Raw genomic sequence first — 24,603 nt, forward strand, 5'->3', positions numbered from 1 at the left:
CATCCCGGCTACCATGCAGTGAAAAAATAAATAAAAAAAGTTAAAAATAAACAAAACCTGTATATTCACCTCTCCGGCGGCCTCCAGTCTGCTCCCCGGTCTCCTCCGGTCTGCACCCGGCCGCGTCTTCTCTCTTCAGCGTCCCGCAGAGTACGGTCAGGACCTGCGGTGACGTCATTTAGTCACCTGATGGTCACGTGACCGCTGACGTCAGTGGTCAGGTGATGGTTGCGTGACCATCAGCTGACTGACGTCACCGCAGGTCCTGACAGTACTCTGCGGGACGCTGAAGAGAGAAGACGTGGCCGGGTGCAGATGCTGCATTTAAAGCATCTAAGTTGGTCACACATTATAAATCCATGCCGGTTGCATGGATTTATATTGTGTGACCAACTTGTCAAGCACCAAGTGATGCTCAAAATCGCTTGGAAAAGTGCTTGAAAAAACGCATGCGAAAACGCATGTAAAAACGCTGAAAAAACACTTCTCTCTGGCAGAAAAAATGCATGTAAATCTTCATGCATTTTTTTCTGCCAGAGAGAGGCAAAACCGCTCTGCATCAAATCTGCTACGTGGGCACATAGCCTAAGAATGGAATTCAAAATGCAGGTATGAACAGAGCCTACTGGGATTTTTTTGTGCTTTAATCAGTTATTTCACCTGTCACATTCTTTTTATTGTAATGTAATGCCATACTGTTGTATGACGCTATACTACTGCTTGGTGAGGTCTGCAGATCTGTCTGCCTTGGCAAATGAAATAGAAAGGGCAACATCTGCAAGGAGTTTGTATGTTCTCCCCGTGTTTGCGTGGGTTTCCTCTGGGTTCTCCGGTTTCCTCCCACACTCCAAAGACATACTGATAGGGAATCTAGATTGTGAGCCCCGATGGGGACAGCGGCGATAATGTATGTAAAGCACTGCGGAATATGTTAGCGCTATATAAAAATAAAGATTATTATTAAAGGTAATAATTGATACTCAGAAGTAGCCTTCTACCTATGACAGCACCGCAACTGCTGCCAATCAAAGCACTGAATGAGAAACAGCTGGAACCAACATCCAGTGCTACTATATACGGACCTCCCAAATATAACCAGCATTGAGGACCTGGACACAAGGGAATGATGACCTTTACAAGCATGCCCTAACCAACGGCTCCTGAAAGGCCAGGAGTAAAGACAGCGAAAAAGTTACACCTGAAGAAAGGAAGACACTCGTCTGTGCCGCCCCTCCCAGCAGGCCCGGGCTCCTGAGAGAGGAAGCTGCACTGTACCGCCCGCACCGCCACAATACAGCGCGGACTGCAGGAACAACGGTGAAGACCTGGCAGCTGCGGCCAGAGAACGCGGGGCAGCCAGACACGCATGCGCACAGCAGCCGTGCACCGCCGCTGGCTCTGGTAGCCCCGTCCTCTTTACAAACTATGGAAATCAGCTAATAAGGCGGGGCAGGCAGCGGTGACGTCACGACCGGGCAGGGAGCCCTGTAGACCGATGGCAGCTCTCCGGAATCTGTCAATGGTGATCGGGGCGGCGGTGGCGGCTCTAGGGTCAGTGCTGTTCATAGCTTGGCGCCGGTATGTGCCCGGCAGGAGAAAGTGGCGGAGGACGGGCTATGAGCTGGAGCACCGGCGAGATCAGGTGAGCGCTGCAGTCCCCGCCCTGAGGGCAGGTAGCACGGAGCGTACGGGGCCAGTGGTGGGGAATGCCGGGAATGCCCTGCTGGGACCGCTGGCTGTGTCCTCCTGTAACCCCTGCTGGCAGTGCCCGGTCCTCCCCGTACAGCAGCCAACATGGGGAGAGCAGCGAGCGAGGCTGGGGGCAACACAGGACCGCAGCTGGGGGTCGTGGTCACACACACATATATATACATATATATATATATATATATATATATATATATATATATATAATATGTGTGTGTACTGTCTGGGCTGCTCTGATTTTAGTGATATTAACTAATCAGCCATTCTGTATTCTATAGCTCAGACATATTCTGTAGCGCTGTACACCGATGATGGTCACCTGGGTGCCTGACCCTAGAGATCTCTCACTCTTATGTCTCCTGCGGTTAGTTACCTCTGGGACGCCGTTCACACCTGTTTCCTCTGTACTGGTCTTCCCATGCCTGTGTGGTTTCCACCGCTGTTATCCCCTGCGCTTTGAGATCTGTTCCATTTTTCGGACCTCATTGACTGTATTGGGCTCCGTCTTGCTACTAGTTTGTGTCTTTTTAATTTTTTTTTTAAATGTAATAAACACAATACATAGAACATCTGTACAGTGCAGCACCACTGCAGCGGGTTTTTTTTTTTCAGCGCTGGAGTGGTGCTGTAATGTAAGTTCCCTGACCCTGGTCTTCTACTCACCCTGACCGCAGCTTCTGACGGACGAGACGTCAGAGATAACGGTCACAAGCTCTCAGTGTAAAGCCCCCGTCTCACATAGCGATATCGCTAGCGATATCGCTGCTGAGTCACGGTTTTGGTGACTCACCAGCGACCTCACCAGCGATGTCGCTGTGTGTGACACTTTGCAACGATCAGGCCCCTGCTGTGAGGTCGCTGATCGTTGCAAAGTGTCCTGGACCATTTTTTGGTCGTTAGCCTCCCGCTGGCCAGCACACATCGCTGTGTGTGACCAGCGGGACCAACGATCTGGCTGGTAACTATGGTAAACATCGGGTTACTAGGGGCACGCGCGCACTTAGTAACCCGCTGTTTACCATGGATACCACTCTGCTACGGTGCACGGAGGCTCCCGCGCACCGTAGCAGAGTGGTATCCATGGTAAACAGCGGGTTACTAGGGGCACACGCGCGCTTAGTAACCCGATGTTTACCATAGTTACCAGCCTGCTCCTGCTTGCAGCAGGCTGGTAACGGGAGCAGGACATCGTGGAACGATTCTTTCCACGATATCGCTGCTCCCCTGATCGCTGGTGAGCCTGCCTGTTTGACAGCTCACCAGCGATGTATTAGCGATGCAGCAACGATCCCTGACAGGTCGTATCGTTGTCGGGATCGCTGCTGCATCGCTTAGTGTGACGGGGCCCTTAGTCTGAGCCCTGTTCTGCCTCTCATAGACTTAGGGCTCTTTCACACATCAATGTTTCCACACGTACTGGAGACACTGACACACGCAGACCCATTCAAATCTATGGGTCTGCGCACATCTCAGTGTGCTTCCATGGACCATGTGTCCATGTGCTTCACACAGAGACAAGTCATTTATTTTGCGGATATACAGTCCGCAGAAGTGTCTCACGCTGAACACACATGGATGACATCCGTGTGTCATCAGGATCCCAAGGACCGGTGCCTGGGAATCAGCGGTACAGTTAGCACTGTTCCCAAGTGCCAGTGCTGAATGCTGCCCTCATCATGGTTCCCTGTCGGCGCTGTGATCAGCACCAGCAGGGACAGTGATGAGGGTAGTAGTGTGCTCCTGCAGTGTCCACCTGTAAAAATAAGAATAAAATAATAAAATCCTATACTCATCTGTGGGAGGTGTCCCCTGCTGTAATCCTCTGACTGGGGAGCTGGGGAGAATTAAGCGCTCCAGCGAGCGGCCCCGGAGTTGAGCTCAGGGTGTCCTGTCACTCACTGAGCTCAGCTCTGGAGCGGGTCATTCTCCTCGGGGTCAACAGTCAGAGGATTATAGCGGGGGACACCTAGGACAGGTGAGTATTAGGATTTTAATATTTTAATCTTATTTTTACAGGTGGAGACACTGCAGGAGCAGAATACTACTACCCTCATCATTGTCTCTGCTGATGCTGATCGCAATGCCGGCAGGGAACAATGATGAGGGCAGCGTTCAGCACCCGGCGCTTGGGAACAGCACTAACTGTACCGCTCATTCCCAGGCTCCTGATGCAGCACATAGTTGCCACACGTGTGACACACACAGGACACGAATATCTCAGACCCCGGACGTATACAGACGTGTGAAACCGGCCTTACACTGAGTAATGACTACTGGAGCAATCTCGCAGGTCAGAACTAGCAAAAGACGACTGAAGCGGTGCTGATAACAGATAAAAGATTACTGACACCATTTCAGCAGTAAAATAAAACAACAAAATTCTAAAGTAGTGCTTTAAAAGAAAACAAACAAACAAAAAAAAGGACATGGATTTGAGCTTGTTTGTTTTGTAGAGGAAACTTCCAGGAACATGGGGAGAACATACCATGTCCACTATAACCGTGGTGGGATTTGAACCTTGGGCTCCAGCACTGCAGGAGAACAGTCACTTAAAGATGACCTTCTATCATATGTTTTATTGCCTGGACCTGTGTAAGTGCGGTCAAGATCGCCGTCTTCCCTGGTTTCTAGTGTTGCTCCTATCCTCCTCTCACTCACGTGACAACAATCCCGACTCTGGATCACATCCGGTTCTATGAGTGAGCCACAAGCGCTGATTCACACGACCATATTTTCGATCCGAGTGCTGTCCGTGAAAAAAAGCGCACAACACTCAGACCAATGTTATTCAATGGCGCCGTGAAGATGAGCGAGATATTTCTTCTGTCTGAATCTGCATGTGATAACAATGTCAGCATGCACTGGTTTCTTCTGTAAATCAGATGAGACTCAGCCATTCAAGTCTAGAGGTGCGGGACATAAATCGGATGCCATACTTACAGCTTCTGTTCTTGATGGATACATAGGAAACTGTAAAAGATTAATAGTTGCTGTAAAAAAAAAAATATATATATATATATATATATATATATATATATATTCTGTACGGACGGTCTTTTTCTGATGTAGGAAATTTCACTGTAACTATGTTGACTTACCAAAACGTCCTTGTGTGTATGTGTGTGAATGACTTCTACTAGTACTTTACCCTTAAAGCACACATATTGTAAGGTGTGGAATGTCTGCAGGGCCATAAAACCTGATAGCAGCCCAGAGCCCCAATAGCCAGGCCCCTGCCACACACCTAGGAATTGTAGAACTGCTGCGATTTCTGGCATCACACGGCTTTACAGCGAATCTGTCATGTTTTCCTTCAGCCAATTAGTATAGTTTAGGAGAGGGGGAACATAAGGTTTAGGACATTTCAATCAGAACAAGCTAGCGGATTCACACTTTACTCGTTCTGCAGCCAGCTATGTACTGTGATACATACAGGCTGTAGAAGAAATCATGCAACATTAAACACAAATAAACTTTTTTTTTTTTTTTAGTATTATTAAAAAAAAAAAAAAAAAAAAAAAAAAATTCTATGGTGAACAACCCTTCTACAGCTGCCCCTAAACATTACAATTTGTAATATTAGGCCACATTCCCACTATCAGTATTCGGTCAGTATTTTTTCTCCAGAGTGGGCTAAAACTCAACAGCCACATGTCTGTCTTTAGGGGCTGGTGCAGACGAGTGTATCAATCTGACGTATGCGATCAGATTGTTAATCGGACAGCACACTGACCCATGTTATTATATAGGGCTGTTCGGATGAATGATCTCCTTTCTCAGTCTGACTGTGTCAAAAATTGTAGCATGCATTACTTCTAAATCTCGGATGAGATTCACCCATTGAACTCTATGGGTGCATTACAAAATAGAGATATCCCATACATAATGTACAAGAGGCGCACGCATGTTTTTATTGATAGTTTCCTAGGTTTATAATAGAAATGTATGTGATAATGTACATTTTGAAATGTAGTTGTATGAAAACAGATCTCACACGGATATATAAAAAAAAAAGACACTAATGAAATCAGGAAAAAAATCATCCCAGTTTTATGTATGAAACTCAGTCCATTTCTCACCTGCTCAGCTGCAGCTGCCCTTAGACTGAAAATACGCTCGTCTGTACCTGCCTTGAGTGCGATGTGACAAACTTAGTCCGTGGGGCCGTGTACATGTCCAGTTCCTTTTTTTTTTTTCATTCGGACAGAGGCTGTCTGAAGAAAAACTTGCTGCATGCCCAAATGTGATCCAATATTTGGTTCGCACTCTGCCATCCAAGTCAATGAGTCAATGGAAAACTGGACTGCAGTCGGGTGACATCTAAGTGCAGTCCAATTTCTGCACACTGACAGAAAGGAGAAGATGGAGACTTTTTTTTTTCCATCTCATCAGACATACTCTGGTCAGAGTGTGATTTGTATAATCATCCTGATTCTTTTGAATGAGAGAAATTATGACCGTCTGCACCTGCCTTTAGGCTGTTGAGGAGACATGCGCCAGAAATCACAGTCCATATACAGATGGTGAAATGCTGACAATCGAATACAGCCTAAGTGCTCCTTCATACGTCAGTGTGTCCTGTACGTGTGGTGACAGTTTCCACACATACTGGAGACACTGACACACGCAACCCATTCAAATCTATGGGTCTGTGAACATCTCAGTGTGTTTCCAGGGACCGTGTCCATGGGCAAAACATGATGCACGGTCTGCAAAATGTCTCGGGCTGAACACACATGGATGACATCCATGTGTCATCAGTGTGACAGCTACTGGTGCCTGGGAATCGGTGTACAGTTAGCGCTGTTCCCAAGCGCCGGGTGCTGAACGCTGCCCTCATCATTGTTTCTTGCTCGGGCTGTAATCCATGCGATCGCTGACACCGAGGAGAATGAGCAGGTCCCTGCATTGAGCAGAGCTCACTGAGTGACAGGACACCGCTCCTGAGCTCAGCGCAGCTCCAGGGCCTGCTCACTGGAGCAGCTCATTCTCCCCGGCTCATCGGCGTCAAAGGTCGCATGGATTACAGCGGGAGACCTCTCTGGACAGGTGAGTATAAGGATTTTATTCTTATTTTTACACTCACTCTGCTCATGTCCACTCTGGGGTTATTTTTTTTTACGGAGCATAAACTGACCTGCGGTGCGTGTTTGACATCTGCAACATGTCAATTTGCCTGTAAAAAGCACAGTGGGCATGATATTTCTATAAACCCCATCCATTTCACTGGGACTGTAAGACGCTGTGTTTCTGACGCAGCATCAAAAACTCATCATGGGCTCACGGCCTAAAGAGTCTGCAGGTTTTTATTGAATGCAGCTGTTCACTAAGGCTGCTCTCACATTACGTTCTGGCACCCATTTGGTGGCCCTGTCAGACCGCAAAACAGAATTCAGACGTATGTGGGGCCATAGACTATAATGGTGTCGGCAGAGAGAATGTGTGCTCTGCCGTGTATCATTTGAGTGTATACGCCTACTGGTGGACACTTAAGACGTAGTGGACTGCATCCAAGTGTTCACCTCCAGTAGGCGTTCACGTCCGAGAATGATGCATGTTCACTCGGCCGGCACCATTATAGTCTATGGCCCCGTTGGCATCTACATTTGAATCCTATTTTGAGGGGGGTTCGGACATAAGCCTCGATGGGACCCCCAAAGAGGTGCTGTGACGCAATGCGAAAGCAGCCTTGGTGACTAGCTGCATTCAGTAAAAAACTCCAGACTCTTTAGGCTTCACGTAAAAGTTTGATGTCATTCATTGTTTAGTTGTATAGCAGTGATTGTAGAATTCCTGTCCTGTGACCTCCCAGTTGAGGTTATACAAGGCAGTCACTTCTGTGAAATAGGAGTTTGCTGTGTCCGCCTGGCAATGACAATGCCTCCTAGTAAAATACCGCTGTACAAGAGCCAGGGTTTTTAACATTGTCCTCTGTCTATTCAGTCTACCTCTGGCCTGAATCGGACCACCTCGTCATAAGCATGGGATTTCCTTCCACTAAATGTGAACCCCATAACATGAAGAGTGGAGGGTTTTCTGCTTGCTGCTTTTGGAAATCCCAGGTAATTCTGTAGGTGAGATCTCACGTTCATCCTTTCCTTTTGTATTTCCCCAGAATGACTATTTGGATCAGCAGATTTTGGTGTTGGGATTGGATGGAGCAGGTAAAAGCAGTATAATCCATGCTATGAGCACCAACACCACCAGGTCCAGCTCGGCACCGACCCATGGGTTTAACACTGCCCAGATTGTCAGCCAAGGACTAAGGATTGAACTGTTAGAGGGTGAGTTTACTAGTCACACTGGATCGCTACTACGTAAAGGGATGTCTGTCACCACAACCATAGTCATTTATTGTAATAGCAGGATGTGTCCGTGGACTTGCTAGTAGACCAGCATCATTAATGTGCTTTATAGCCCCAGGACCTCAGAAGAAAAAGGAGATTGCTGGTAAAACTACTAAGGATATCTTAGCAACTGTTGCTGGAAACTTTAGAAGTCCATGACGGTCATAGGCCCGCAGCCCAGTGGGGCCAGTCCTGTTGGTCTGTTGTATGAATTTACCAAGCCCATCTAAGTAACCTAAATAACTTGGGTGGGCTTGGTAAACTCATGCAATTTTTTTTTCTACTTTTATTGGATTTTGTGCTCATGGCTTTATAATCCTAGAATAAAAGAACTACATCCTCACTATCATTGCTATAGCTAACTAGCTATAATCCTGGATGACTACAGCAGTGTGCCAGGGCTTATTTTTAAAATGAGATTGTTTTCTATTTATTATTGCATTTGCACCTTTTTATTGTCTATTTTTTGGTGTTTTGAATTTTTGCCCTATTCTACTTTTTAATATGAGCCATGACATGTTTAAGTCTATTTTATACCCCCCCCCCACCCTCCTCTGTGGGTTTTGTTTTGCCATTGTGGGTAGAGTTTAGTGTTTTCAGCTGATTCATCATTTGCAACTTTTTGAAAAGAAAAGTCACAAAATTTGTCAGAAAAGTACTTCGGTCATTTTATGTACACCAGAATCTTTTTAACAATTTTTGCAACATTTTACAAAATGTACTTGTTGCGACAAAGATGACAGAAAATAGTCGTGTAAAATTAATGAAATGCGTGTGCCAATTTAAAGAATTTGGTGCAAAAAAACTACAATGAATACCATAAGCTCTCTACCCTCACCTACTGTACCCTCATCCATCCCTTGTAGATTGAGCCCTCGCGGGCAGGGTCCTCGATCCTCATGTACCAGTCGCTGTCAGATTGTGTTCAAGATTATTGTAAGTGTATTTGACGCGCCCCCTGGGCCATGTTGTTAGGGATACCCGGAGCCGGATCAGATGGGGGTTGTAGTCTCCGAGTGGCTGTGACCCGGTCCGTGCCCAGGGTGTCAAACTCAGTGTGCGGCAGTCCTTGCAGATGTTCTTAGTGTCGACTACGCCACCCGTTGATTTGCGGTCAAAAGGCCGCCGCTGCAGGATGGTCCGCTGAGGCTGGTGGTGTGTGTGCAGCTGTGGTAGTATAACCCCCAACGGGAGGGGTATAGCCTCAGGGGGTCAGACGTGGAGGATGGTGGTTGTGAAGGTGCAGCAAGGAGACTCAGAGTCAGGAGATGCAGTTCAGGGCTTTTACTTACTGGTGTTCTTTTGGTCACTCTGGCCTTGAGTGACCACCCGAGCCGTGCTGCGTCCACCAGGTCCTGGACTCGGCCAACCCCCAGGCAATTCTGGAGCGTGGTCCTGAGCTCCTTTCTGACTCTCCCTTCCTCTGGCCGTTCCCACCAGGGATCCACTTTTGGCCGGCTCCCTCGGGTCTCTTGGTGGTCAAGCCTCCTCTGGGCTCCCTGACCCTATGCTCGGTGTGCCTTTCTAGTGAATTTGGTGAGGGTCGTGGCAGATCCTGCCCACAACCTCCGGTTCCTGGTTAAGGTTCGTTTTGGCCTCTGCCAGCTTGGGTTCCGGTACCCTTGTTCGCCAACCCTTCACCCTTCTGTCCTTATTCTGGGATCTTGGGGTTCCTTCTTGTTTCCTCTCTGGGTCCTTCTCACTCCTCTCTCTCTCTCAGCAGGCTCTGTTCTGGAGCTGGGCCCAGCCGGAGCCACAGCTCCCTGTCAGCCCTCCTGGCTGAGCTCCTCTGCTCTGCTCCTCAGGCTAAACTCTCACTGACTGACCCTGTTCTAAGATGGTGCCCACCTTATATACTCCCTCTATGTGTGAGCTCAGGTGACCAGCACCCAATGAGCTCCTATCTTTACCCAGACTACTCCCCCTATTTGCCCCTACACTACTGGGATGTTCCACCCCCCTCCCACTCCAGCCAGGGACAGATGCAGTCGTACCTGCACATAAACTGGTGGGAGTACCGTCGTTCTGTCCCCCGGAAATGGGATGTATGTAGTGCATGCAGCCTACTAGCTCAGTTCCACACTCCATCCTTACCCGGGAGTGGAATACCACACCTCTGGCTTGAGGTGTAATACCCCTGTAGCAGCCGAGTCCTCAGGGTGCTACATTCCCCCCTGGTAAATCACAGCACGTCCTCGGGCTGCAAAAGAATAAAAACATCCACAAACATACAATTTTTTTTTTTTAAAACATCATAAACATATAAAACAATATATATACTATCAGCATAAAACTTTTTCATATAAACATTCTTGTTTCTCCGGCCACGGTGCAACTTGTGACCGGGTAAAGTGCAACAGTCTCTTCAAGAAAAAACAGTTTCCTATAAAACCGGTAGGGGGCGCCTTAGAAAGCGCAACTATATACAAGGGAAGGTATGGCCGCTCTCAGTCCTCGGCCAGTGGGATTAGGGATGGCTGCTCACAGTCCTCAGCCTGTGTCAGAGATGGGACACACTGGAACAGTTCACTGGTCCCAACGGGGACTATAATGGTAACAGTTATTGTACCTTCACGGGTAACTATTTACAGTGCTCCTACTGTACTTTAGTAGCGACGTCCTCCAGCTCCTTCCTCCATGTATTCTTCAGACCCGTCCGGGTCCTCTTGCTCCTCCTGACACCTCAGCTCTTTCTCTGTCAGTCGGTGCACATGAAGGGCATAGGGTCCTTTGGCACATTGGTGCCGGGTGAAGGTGACCTCATCACCCAGGTAAAGATCACGACCTCTGTGTCCCTCCGGTAGGTGGGACTCGACATCTCTTCTGGTCACGAAGACGTCGCCGGGGGTGTGATGATCTCGAATGAAGCCCCAACCGTGCTGCAACTGGAATTTAATTACAGTCCCGGTGGCACGGGGACCGTGGGCTGCACGGGGGTTCCTCCTGGTCCGGCTCTTCTGTTCTGCACTTTTTATTTGCAGCCGCTGCTCGCGGACCCGCCTCTCTCTTCTTTCTCGGTCAAAGGCTTCCAACTGCTGGCGGCAGCACTCTGCACGCTCCGCTGCAGCCGCCCGGGTTTCTTGAGTGAACCCGATGAGGTCTCCTCCTGCGGGGTCCCACTCAAACTGCGCCTCCTCTAACGAGAGCGGGGTCATCTTGACGGGCGCCGGAGCCGGGATCAGGGGCTCATCCAGAGGTCTTTCTTTCCGGAGTCGGGGATGGTGGAACTCCGGTGGCCACACAAAGGGCTGCCCATCCGGGCATGTGTGCTGGGCAAATAGGTCTTCACCCAGGTGTGGCGCTGTGGACGTTGAGGGCGCTGTTTTGGTGGCGGCGCCCGGGTTCACCAGGCCTTGCGACCAGGCCTGGGGCACCCTGAATGTAAAGGGCACCGTGAAGACGGCGGCGCCCGGGGTTACCTGGCCCAGTGACCAGGCCGGTGGCTCAGTGGAGGTAGAGGGCGCTGTTGGCACTGCGGCGCCCGGGGGCACTCGGCCTTGCGACCAGGCCGGTGGCATCTCCTGCTTGGTCGCACTCTGATTTGAGGCGCGTGACGTCACAGGGGGCGTGGCCGCGGCTCCGGCCGCTTGAGGCCTAGCTTGGAGCGATGACGCAGCGGCTACGGGAACGGAGAGTGGGGCTTCGGGCTCTGCGACGGGGAGCTGGGGCAGGTTTACAGCTTCTGGGCACGGGATATTGTCGTCCCCATTACCTGCCTTCATCTCTTCGGCTCCCTCCGCGGCGTCGTCTCCGGCCGTCGTCCCTCCTTCGCCGTCCTCAGAGGTGGACTTGCTCCTCGCTGCGGGTGGCATGCTTCGCTGGCAGGCTCCAGCCTGCAGGGCCATCTCTCGGGTCCACTCCGCCAGTGTTTCTCGCTGCACCCGGGCCATCCTTCGTGCGAGGCCCTACAGCGCGGCCTGTGCACGCTCCCGATCTCCGGGGAGCTGCGCCAGGATCTCCAGCAGGCCTTCTGGAGTTGTCGCTTGCAACAGGCTCCTGACCACTGGGTCGGTGCTGCCTGCCTCTCCCTCCATCTCCGGGTACGGCTCCTCCAGACTCCTCCAGGCTGCTCCCATCTTCTCTCTTTTGTTCTGTCCACGCCCATACTGAGGGCGGTCCTGGGGCAACTTGGTGATTGTCAGCTCCAGGGGCAGACCTCCCACGCTGATGGACATCCCAAGCATCACAGTCTCTGCTGGTGGGGGTGGTCTTCGTTTTTGGCGCCATTTTTGGTCCTGGCCCACGATGGGAGGTGGCCTCTTGCCACCCTCTGGCACGCCCATAATGGCGTCCGCTCTGCCAAGGCGGGAAATCTTCTGAAATGGCGGGAATCTTCTCCCAGTGGCGGGAAACTCTGTGGATGGCGGGAAAAGACTGCAGATGACGGGCAAATGGCGGGAACCGATCCGAGATGGCGTCCGATGGCGGGGACCCTCCGCAACCGGCGGGAGACTTCTTTTTGAGGTAAATGCGAACTTTTCTTCAGGCACGCAGTACCCGATGGTTGCGGGCACGTTATCCTGCCGACTACGCCAAAGTTGACGCGCCCCCTGGGCCAGTGCTGTAGGGGATACCCGGAGCCGGATCTGGGTAGGGGATAGTAGTCCTTGTGGCGGTGACCCGGTCCGTGCCCAGGGTGTCAAACTAAGTGGCAGTCTATGGCAGTAGATGTTAACTTGATTGTCGACTACGCCACCCGTTGATTTGCGGTCAAAAGGCCGCCGCTGCAGGATGGTCCGCTGAGGCTGGTGGTGTGTGTGCAGCTGTGGTAGTATAACCCCCAACGGGAGGGGTATAGCCTCAGGGGGTCAGACGTGGAGGATGGTGGTTGTGAAGGTGCAGCAAGGAGACTCAGAGTCAGGAGATGCAGTTCAGGGCTTTTACTTACTGGTGTTCTTTTGGTCACTCTGGCCTTGAGTGACCACCCGAGCCGTGCTGCGTCCACCAGGTCCTGGACTCGGCCAACCCCCAGGCAATTCTGGAGCGTGGTCCTGAGCTCCTTTCTGACTCTCCCTTCCTCTGGCCGTTCCCACCAGGGATCCACTTTTGGCCGGCTCCCTCGGGTCTCTTGGTGGTCAAGCCTCCTCTGGGCTCCCTGACCCTATGCTCGGTGTGCCTTTCTAGTGGATTTGGTGAGGGTCGTGGCAGATCCTGCCCACAACCTCCGGTTCCTGGTTAAGGTTCGTTTTGGCCTCTGCCAGCTTGCGTTCCGGTACCCTTGTTCGCCAACCCTTCACCCTTCTGTCCTTATTCTGGGATCTTGGGGTTCCTTCTTGTTTCCTCTCTGGGTCCTTCTCACTCCTCTCTCTCTCAGCAGGCTCTGTTCTGGAGCTGGGCCCAGCCGGAGCCACAGCTCCCTGTCAGCCCTCGTGGCTGAGCTCCTCTGCTCTGCTCCTCAGGCTAAACTCTCACTGACTGACCCTGTTCTAAGATGGTGCCCACCTTATATACTCCCTCTATGTGTGAGCTCAGGTGACCAGCACCCAATGAGCTCCTATCTTTACCCAGACTACTCCCCCTATCTGCCCCTACACTACTGGGATGTTCCACCCCCCTCCCACTCCAGCCAGGGACAGACGCAGTCGTACCTGCACATAAACTGGTGGGAGTACCGTCGTTCTGTCCCCCGGAAATGGGATGTATGTAGTGCATGCAGCCTACTAGCTCAGTTCCACACTCCATCCTTACCCGGGAGTGGAATACCACACCTCTGGCTTGAGGTGTAATACCCCTGTAGCAGCCGAGTCCTCAGGGTGCTACATATTTGCTATGTATACCCCTTTCACCATGGAATAAATGGCGCAATAATAATATTAATATTATTGACAAAAATAAGTGACTTAGAGGTTGTCCACTACTTTAGTAAGGATGGGTGATCAATGTCTGATTGGTCGGGGTCCGACACCGACACACCCACCAATCAGCTGTTCTAGGTGCTGGCAGAGGCTCAATTAATGCACTGCTCCATCTACTGATGGTGGCCGCGGATGGGTACTGCACATCCGCCACCTATTCAAATTAATATGGTGTGAATGTGGAGTACCCGGCCGTGGCCACTATCAGACTGAGCATTTCTGGCCTAGAACAGCTGACCGCTGGGGCTGCAGGGTGTTACACCCCCACTGATCAGACATTGATGACCTATCCTAAGGATACGTGAGCAATGTTAAAGTAGTGGACAACCTCTTAAAGGATGTAAATGAGGACTTGGGGCCTCCCAGCTTTAAGGTGAGACCACAATCAGATCCAGCCTGATATATTATGGGTAGTGTTGAGCGAACGTTCTCAGATAACGTGCAATCCCCAAATGTGTTGCGTTTGTCTACTGCCAGAAAACATGCAGTCGCGGGGAGTCGCACATATTAGCCGAGCACACCGAAGATACTCGGACAACTCCCGAGCATGGTCCGATAGCACGTTATCCAAGCACCTTCGCTCATCACTAATTATGGGTTAAAGTAGGAGCTTCATGTGTGTCTGGAACTTTAACCCAAGATGGGTCATGCTGTGTCATGACTACAATTCTGGTCTCATTCACAAGCTGCCGCAGCCTGTTAAAATGCCCCTTCCCCCACCCCTATTCTGACATCAGCCAGTGTGAAGCAGGAGAGGGGGAGCCACAGACAGCAGAGACAAGGAGATCTAATATGTGCCATGGTCCTCCTGTCCCTGTGTGATGTACACACAACCAGGGGTGGATTAAGAGTAGCAAGGGCCCCGGGCAGTTTAGAAGGCGCGGGCCCCCCCCCCACCTGATTTATCACGTGACATGTCACATGATCCCCTGTGATAGATCATGTAATAGTTCATGGGAAATTAATTTGGCACAATATTAATTGTGCTGCCCCATCTGAGAGCAGCACAATATTGGGGCAGATACCCTGATTCCAGCGATGTGTCACTTTTTCAGCTGCTTGTTGTCATTTTGAGAAAATCACCGTTTTATCTGCTGCAGATCTAGCAGCTCTCTGAATGCTGTGCTCTGTATAGCCCCACCCACACCACTGATTGGCAGCTTTCTGCCCATGCTCAGTGTACACAGAAATCTACTGATCAGTGATGGGGGTGGGGTCCTACAGAACTTACTAGTCATCTAGTGATAATTACCTTCTGACAAATCAATGATTTTATCAAAACACTAAGCAGCCCAGTAAGTGACACATTACTGGAATCAGTGCCTCTAACCCTACATTATGCTGCTCTCAGATTAGGTGGCAAAAACCTGATGACAGATTCCCTTTAAAGGAGCTGTAAACACAAAAAGGTTTGTATTAAAAAAAATACAAGCCATTTGTGAAATTAACTTTTTTTCATTGTTAATTCACATTAGACTGTATCTTCCACACTTTTGTCAGCAGGTCTTATTACAGACTCTGAATAGGGCAGCTCTCTCCCTCTCCCTCAGCAGAAAGTCACAGCATGGTTAAAAAACGGGATCTTTTATGATTTTCTCATAATAAATAAAAAAGGACATGCAAGTCCTCCAAACTATTTTCCGTTTCTCTATAGGGGAGGTCCTAAATCTTTCTTGTTCTTTAGTTGATCACATGTCAAAAAGGCAAAGCATTTACTATGAACTCGCCTAAAAAAATATACACTTGGAGAGTAATATCATCATCTGCATGTAAATATTCCTTGACTCTAAGGGCTCGCTCACACTGTCGTATAACACGGCCGAATGCTATGTGATGTTTTATCGGATAGGACTCGGCCCTATGTTATACTATGGGACAGTGCAGATCTGCGATTATCAGCATGAGAAAATAATCTCATTCGATATTCGGACCATGTGCACCCATACAAGTCTATGGGTGCACGTAAAACATTAGACTGCACTCGGATGTCATCCAAGTGCAGTCCGATGAACACTCACAGAGACTATGGAGAAGATGGAGAAAGTAAGTTCTCCATATCTGTGCTGCGAGAGAATCGGATCACACTCAGTTGAAGCTCTGAGTTTGAGCCGAGTGTCATTAGCATAATTGGCCCAATTCTCTTGCATGAGAGAATATATGGCTTAGTGAGTGGACCCTAAAACTGAATAGTAGTGACGGACAGGCACCTCACAAGCGGGATCCATGTAGCTCTCAGATGTCATGTAGGTAGGGCTTCATTCCATGGGGTAGGGCTTAATTTCAAGGTATATATATAAAAAAATGGACTTCAAATAAAAATTAAATGAACACAAAAAGCACTAATTGAATTATTTTTTTCGTATTTATGTTTGCAGCCCCTTTAAAAACCCTTTGAGGACCAAGGCACATATATGTCCCATAGTTTTAAACTGGAAAAAAATTTGATTGAATAAAATTTAAGGTCCTCGAAGGTTTAAGTAGGTCATAAATTCATATGAATACTTGCTCATACAATTGCACATGCCAAAAGATGAAGAAGAACAGAATCAAAAATATGACATTAAGTGGAGCACTTACAGGTATTCAAGGTGAAAGAGACCAGCAAAGGCATCGTCTCGAATGACAGTAAATGAGTTAGAATTCAGCAAGCTGAAAATGAAGACAGCAGGTTAGAAGCGAACCAGACTTTATGGTGCTCAGTATTAGTCAAGCAGAATTTATTGACTGCTCTTGCAAAGCACTGAGACTCCCGCTGTGTATAGATAGCGCCGTGCGGCCTCCGCTGTGTATAGATGGCGCCGTGCGGCCTCCCGCTGTGTATAGATGGCGCCGTATTGATGGCTACGTGCGGCCTCCTGCTGAGTATACGTGTATAGATGGCTACGTGCGGCCTCCTGCTGAGTATAGATGCCGCATGGCGCTCCCCCCAGAGACAGCAGGAGGCCGCACAGCGCCATCTATACTCAGCGGGAGACCGCACGTAGCCATCTATACACAGCAGGAGGCCGCACGGCGCCCCCCCCAGAGACAGCAGGAGGCCGCACAGCGCCATCTATACTCAGCGGGAGGCCGCACGTAGCCATCTATACACAGCGGGAGGCCGCACGGCGCCCCCCCCAGAGACAGCAGGAGGCCGCACAGCGCAATCTATACTCAGCGGGAGGCCGCACGTAGCCATCTATACACAGCGGGAGGCCGCTGTCACGGGTGTGTCGCCACGAAGATCGTCACGAGTACACAGCCTGACTTCTCGCAGCTGACTTGTTGGTGCTTTGTGTTTTTCGGCAGTGAGGGAGTTAATTCTCTCTCTCTCTGTGCTAGACGAGGTCCAGCCTCGCCCAGCTGCAATCAATACTGCTGTAGTGAGACTCCTTCAAATGCCTGCTGGTCTGTTTGGGAAGTGTCGGTGAAAGCATTTCATTCAGACTAACAGAGCGGATCGTGGTGTTTGGAGTTTCTCAGATAAGTGTATTTGGAGTGTTTTTTCCCTTCCTCGCTTTATCATTTATCTCCTTTCCCGTTGGTGTTCCCTCTGTTGTAGTTGTTGTATGCAAGGTGGTTTTGGTTTTTCCCTTGTACTGTCTCGTTCGTCTAAGTACTGTGTGTGGGCATATTATTACTTGTCCCCTTTTGTTGTGATCGGGGTCCTTCTCAGGACTAGATTACTTAGGTGCAGGGATCCTCAGGAGGTAGGGGTTACGCTGGCGGCCTGGACCTCTGTACCTTTAACAGTACCTCCCAGGTTGAGGGACTAGTCAGGGCCCCAGCTTAGGGTCAGCTTAGGCCCCCTACCTCCAGTATACAGAGACAGCGTGACAGCCGCACGGTGCCTCCCCCAGAGACAGCAGGAGGCCGCACAGCGCCATCTATACTCAGCGGGAGGCCGCACAGCGCCATCTATACTCAGCGGGGAGCCGCACAGCGCCATCTATACACAGCGGGGGGCCGCACGGCGCCATCTGTACACAGCGGGGGGCCGCACGTAGCCATCTGTACACAGCGGGGGGCCGCACGTAGCCATCTGTACACAGCGGGGGGCCGCACGTAGCCATCTGTACACAGCGGGGGGCCGCACGTAGCCATCTGTACACAGCGGGGGGGGCGCACGTAGCCATCTGTACACAGCGGGGGGCCGCATGGCGCCCCCCCCCCCCCCAGATACAGCAGGAGGCCGCACGGCGCCAACTATACTCAGCAGGAGGCCGCACGCCGTCACGCACACACACAGACATATACATACACGCATAAACACATTTGAAACACAAAAATACATATAAACAGACATGACACAATGATATCTGCCCACACACACACACATACAAACAGACATCACACAATGACATCTGCCCACACGCACACACAAACAGACATCACACAATGACATCTGCCTACACACACACAAACAGACATCACACAATGACATCTGCCTACACACAAACAGACATCACACAATGACATCTGCCCACACACACACACACAGACATCACACAATGACATCTGCCCACACACACACACACACACACACACATACACAGACATCACACAATGACATCTGCCCACACACACATACACATCACACAATGACATCTGCCCACACACACACACACACACACACACACACACACACACACACACACACACACACACACACACTCACCATCCCCCGGCTCGGCTCCAGTCCTCCTGGCTCCTGCTCCTCTCCCGTGGTAAGTAGCAGTGCAGGCCGGGCGCGCACTGCGTGACGTCACAGCTAGGAGACACGGCCGCGCACAGGGCCGTGTCTCCTAGCAGTGACGCGGCCGGGCCAGCACAGGGAAGTTAACTGCTGCAGTGCTGGCCCGGCCGATTAAGAAGTAGCGGCGGCTGCTGCTGGGGGAGCGGTACGGGGACCCCCTCCCGCCACTGCTACCGGTATGTGCCGCGGCGGCCCGCACATATAATGAGGGCAATCCGGCATTAGACACCCCGCCCGGAGCCGCGGGCCCTCTGCAGGCTCGGGGCCCCGGGCGGTCGCCCGGATTGCCCTCATTATAATCCGCCTATGCACACAACCAAGTGTTAAAAAAAAACTACACAGTTTTGTGAATGAAAAATAAAGTTATAGCTCTTACAATACAGCAACACGTAAAACATTAACATTTTTAATAATGGTATTTTCATGAAAAAAAAACTATAAACATGCTGCTACCAAATTTTTTATATACATACAGTACAGACCAAAAGTTTGGACACACCTTCTCATTTAAAGATTTTTCTGTATTTTCATGACTATGAAAATTGTACATTCACACTGAAGGCATCAAAACTATGAATTAACACATGTGGAATTATATACTTAACAAAAAAGTGTGAAACAACTGAAAATATGTCTTATATTCTAGGTTCTTCAAAGTAGCCACCTTTTGCTTTGATGACTGCTTTGAACACTCTTGACATTCTCTTGATGAGCTTCAAGAGGCAGTCACCGGAAATGGTTTTCACTTCACAGGTGTGCCCTGTCAGGTTTAATAAGTGGGATTTCTTGCCTTATAAATGGAGTTGGGACCATCAGTTGTGTTGTGCAGAAGTCTGGTGGATACACAGCTGATAGTCCTACTGAATAGACTGTTAGCTGCTTTTTTCTTACCATAATACAAATTCTAAGTAAAGAAAAACGAGTGGCCATCATTACTTTAAGAAATGATGGTCAGTCAGTGCGAAAAATTGGGAAAACTTTGAAAGTGTCCCCAAGTGCAGTTGCAAAAATCATCAAGCGCTACAGAGAAACTGGCTCACATGAGGACCACCCCAGGAAAGGAAGACCAAGAGTCACCTCTGCTTCTGAGGATAAGTTTATCCGAGTCACCAGCCTCAGAAATCGCAGGTTAACAGCAGCTCAGATTAGAGACCAGGTCAATGCCACACAGAGTTCTAGCAGCAGACACATCTCTACAACAACTGTTAAGAGGAGACTTTGTGCAGCAGGCCTTCATGGTAAAATAGCTGCTAGGAAACCACTGCTAAGGACAGGCAACAAGCAGAAGAGACTTGTTTGGGCTAAAGAACACAAGGAATGGACATTCGACCAGTGGAAATCTGTGCTTTGGTCTGATGAGTTCTAATTTGAGATCTTTGGTTCCAACCACCGTGTCTTTGTGCGACGCAGAAAAGGTGAACGGATGGACTCTACATGCCTGGTTCCCACCGTGAAACATGGAGGAGGAGGTGTGATGGTGTGGGGGTGCTTTGCTGGTGACACTGTTGGGGATTTATTCAAAATTGAAGGCATACTGAACCAGCATGGCTACCACAGCATCTTGCAGCGGCATGCTATTCCATCCGGTTTGCGTTTAGTTGGACCATCATTTATTTTTCAACAGGACAATGACCCCAAACACACCTCCTGGCTGTGTAAGGGCTATTTGACCAAGAAGTAGAGTGATGGGGTGCTACGCCAGATGACCTGGCCTCCACAGTCACCAGACCTGAACCCAATCGAGATGGTTTGGGGTGAGCTGGACCGCAGAGTGAGGGCAAAAGGGCCAACAAGTGCTAAGCATCTCTGGGAACTCCTTCAAGATTGTTGGAAGACCATTTCCGGTGACTACCTCTTGAAGCTCATCAAGAGTGTGCAAAGCAGTCATCAAAGCAAAAGGTGGCTACTTTGAAGAACCTAGAATATAATATATATTTTCAGTTGTTTCACACTTTTTTGTTAAGTATATAATTCCACATGTGTTAATTCATAGTTTTGATGCCTTCAGTATGAATGTACAATTTTCATAGTCATGAAAATACAGAAAAATCTGTGTCCAAACTTTTGGTGTGTACTATATGTGTGTGTGTATATATATATATATATATATATATATATATATATATATATATATATATATATATATATATATATATATATATATATATATATATATATATATATATATATATATATATATATATATATATATATATATATAGCTCATTCTGTTCTTTATTGGTATATGATCTCCTATCCTGGTATTTGTGCTCCCCAATCCTGTTCCTCCATCCCTGTTATGTGCTGACCTCATCCCTATACTGGTATGCATGGCACCCTTCATACCCAATCCTGGTATGCATGGCACCCCATCCCTCATCCCTATCCTGGTATGTATGGTACCCCTCATCCTGGTATACATGGCACCCCTCATCTCAATTCTGGTATGCATGGTACCCCGCATTCCTATTCTGGTATGCATGGCACCCCATCCCTCATCCTGGTATGCATGGTACCCCTCATCCTGGTATGCATGGCACCCTTCATTCCCCAATCCTGGTATGCATGGCACCCCTTACCCCTCATCCCCCCCCCCCCCCCCCCCCCAATCCTGGTATGCATGGTACACTTCATCCCCCAATCCCGGTATGTGTCGTACCCCCTCATCTGCCCAATCCTGGTATGTGTGGTAACCCTCATCCCTTTCACGCTGCACACATACCAAAAAAAAAATAAACACTTATACTCTCCTTTCTTACCTGTGCTTCAGCGCTGCGGTGTCCTGTTCTGCCGGAGGCCGGGGAAGGAATGTGGCGCCAGAGTACACGCGTGCCCATACTGCGCTGTCCGGCGCCATTTTGCTGAAGACACACTGCAAATGCGTCTTCAGTAAAATGGCGCCGATAGCGCTATGCGCCGACTCCGACGCCTTCACTCCTGCTCCGGCGAGAAGAGAGGCAACGCTCCTCCCGGTCAGGTAAGTATGGCGCCGGAGATCGCGGTATGCGTTCAGTGTCTACGCATACCGCGATCTCCGGCGCCATATACTCCTCTTACTTGTAACGGGTCCATGCGTTCATCTGTCTGGAGCCAGACTGCGCGTCACGCATGCACAGTCTATAGAGGCTTCAGACAGACGGACGCTTGCAGCGTTATAGAATATATAAATATATAATTTTTATTTATTTATTTCAATTTATAACATCCCAAGCTATAAAATGAGCATGCAATCATCGCACATAGTAAACACCATAATTGTACCAAGAAAAACTACCTTAAGGAAACAAAAATATTATTTTATTTCTATAGCGCCAACATAGTCCGCAGCAGTTTACAATTAAGAAGGGACATGTACAGACAATAAAGACATCACAAAGTAACACCTAGTTCAGCAGTAACAGTTAGGAGTGAGGGTCCTGCTCACGAGGCAGTACAGCGACAGAAACCGTTCCAGCAAAATGAGCTCCAAGAGGCTCTTACTTCATACATAACCATATACAGAGGATTTCTATAGTCGGGAGAAAACTTAAATAAAACTGTGAAAAATTGCTACTAAACTTAAAGGGGTTGTCTGAAATTTGTTTTCCAGTGACGTTTTGTTTCCCAGCATGCACTGGAGATTCTCAAACGAGATGTCATCAGAGGCCTGAGGTCACTGCCGCAGCTGCTGTCCCGATTCTGAAACGGATCATCATCCACAAGGAGGACCCTGTCATGGGCTGGGCTACTCTCAGCTATGCTGAGCATGTCCCTGGGGTAAATACCGATGCAAATACTGTGCCTCATCGCCAATGTGTTACTTTCATTGCACTCTGATGGTGTGCCCTGGCTGCTCTACAGAGACGTAACAAGCCAGCAAGAGAGTACAGTGAATAACACTACGGCGATTAGTGACAGTATAGTGAGCAAGTGTAACAGATGATGATCCGTTTCAGGATGGGGACTACTGCTCCGGTAGTGGCCCTCTGATGTCTCGTACACATTAAAAGTTTGAAAAGTGCATTTGAAAAGTGCATTTTTTTTTTGTGTTTGAGTTCAAAACGTGTCAATTATGTAAATTCCGATGTGTCATGAAAAGACTTCATAATCAAGGGAATACGCAAAAGGTATTTCAAAGGTGTTGCTAAATAAAGCGACATGTGCCAGGTTGCATTTTCCAGCATAAGTCCAGATATTGTTTTCCCCTTTTTCTTCAGTTCTGATGATTACGGTATATAAAATGTAGAGATCAGCCTAAGTGGTATGTATGGGTCTTGCCTATGTTACTTTTATTTTAAGGAGGTGTAGTGCATCTCATTTTCTGTTCCAGGTAAGGACTCATGCAGACGTCTGAGCACGGACCCCGGAACTTTCTGTCTATAAGGGTGCATTAACACACGCTGCCTTACACGACCACCGACTGCCAATATGTTTGCTGGTTAGCGGCGTTTAATAGCCTGTTTACACAGGCGACCACACTTCGGATTGTTACTGAAGGATCATTATTGTATTGATCAGTGCACATAGGTGCCATTTTTCTTGGCAGCACATGCCCTGTTTACACAGGACGATGCACTATTGAGAAAGATGTTTTGGGCAAGATCACTTTACCACCAAGCAAGCATTTTGTTTGTCCGTCTGGTTTATCGTCAATCGGTTTACCCTCCATGATTATCGCTGCATTCCTAGTAACGCTTGTTCATGATTATCGCGCAGTGTAAACCCACCTTAGGAATACAGAAGAGAGATAAAAGTTACAGACCCTGCAGTCATATGATGAACGTGTTGAGTGATTTGACTTAATTTCTCATACGGCTATATACCATTATATACAGAGGTGGTTTCGGCCAGATTGCTCAAAATTTTTAATGAAACCCTTTTAAAAAAAAAAAAAAAAAATGACTTGTAGTACCAAAAAAAATATACATATTCCACCGTGGTTGTCATTATCCTTTCAAAGTAGCATATTCTTAGTGTCCATTTATACTGCAAGATAATCATGAACGAGCTTTCCTAGGAACGCTCGTTTCATGATAATGGTGCAGTGTAAACGGGCTGCCGACCACCAGACACATGAGCAAAACGCTCTTTTGTTGGGTGACACCAGCTTTTGTGCTGCCCAAAAGATCTCTGCAGCATATCGTCCTACCATGGATCATTTAGTGTCCATCGTGAACTCACCTGCCTGTTGAAATACATGCTATTAATTGACCATTGATCGGTAAATATTACTAATCAGCGACCAATTAATGCTGCAAGCTGAGTGTTGTAAACCATCCTTTGCACTTGGGCTGCTCAATGGATTAAGGACTACAGGCTTTTTGTATTGCTTAGGCCATGTTCACACATTCAGTATTTGTCAGCCAAATCCAGGTGAGGAACAATCAGAGGAAAAGTATAATAGAAACAAGTCACCAATTCTGTATTTATCACCCACTCCTGGTTTTGGCTTCCAAATATTGAGGTCAAATACTGACCAAATACTGAACGTGTGACTGTGGCCTTATAATTATTATCAAGGGACAGCTGGAGTCCACAAGGATGCATACAACTCTATGTATTTTGCAGGACTACAGGCGAATCACAGTAATTAAAATTAATTAGACGTGCTACAGACATACAACATCTAGGCCTTAGGTTGATTACTAATCCACAGCAATTTATTTATAATTGAAAAATGTCATTTTGAAAGTAATAATTTGATTTTGTATATAATAAAGCCGTCCTTTATTGTAGTGGGAGGCAGCCAGAACCTTCGGACATACTGGAATCAGTATCTGAAGAAAACGCATTTTCTGGTCTTTGTTGTGGACTCCACGGATGACATACGCTTGCAGCTAGCGAGACATGAGTTGCATAGACTTCTGGAAGAAGCCCCAGGCCTGCCCCTGATGGTGCTGGCAAATAAACAGGTAAGATGAACACAGGAAGGGTAACAGTATGATCACTGACCTTATGACAACTCTCATATAAATAATCA

At 48.5% G+C, this 24,603-nt stretch overlaps 1 protein-coding gene across 2 annotated transcripts in view; it reads left to right on the forward strand.

Annotated features, from left to right (window-relative positions):
* The first annotated feature begins 1,204 nt into the window (after positions 1–1,204).
* The window catches only part of ARL10 (ARF like GTPase 10), a 55,713-nt gene continuing 32,314 nt past the window's right edge, over positions 1,205–24,603 (forward strand). Inside the window, exons 1-3 of one of the 2 annotated variants that reach the window (XM_073651162.1) lie at positions 1,205–1,642; positions 7,823–7,991; positions 24,360–24,535. In XM_073651162.1, coding sequence (XP_073507263.1) covers positions 1,496–1,642; positions 7,823–7,991; positions 24,360–24,535 — 492 coding nt within the window. In that variant the 5' untranslated portion in view covers positions 1,205–1,495. The remainder of the gene's footprint in view (positions 1,643–7,822; positions 7,992–24,359; positions 24,536–24,603) is intronic. The other variant, XM_073651163.1, reaches the window with a different exon arrangement.

Source organism: Phyllobates terribilis, unplaced genomic scaffold (assembly GCF_046119375.1).
Source record: "Phyllobates terribilis strain yellow unplaced genomic scaffold, ASM4611937v1 Scaffold_11__3_contigs__length_659146591, whole genome shotgun sequence".
Taxonomy (NCBI): domain Eukaryota; kingdom Metazoa; phylum Chordata; class Amphibia; order Anura; family Dendrobatidae; genus Phyllobates; species Phyllobates terribilis.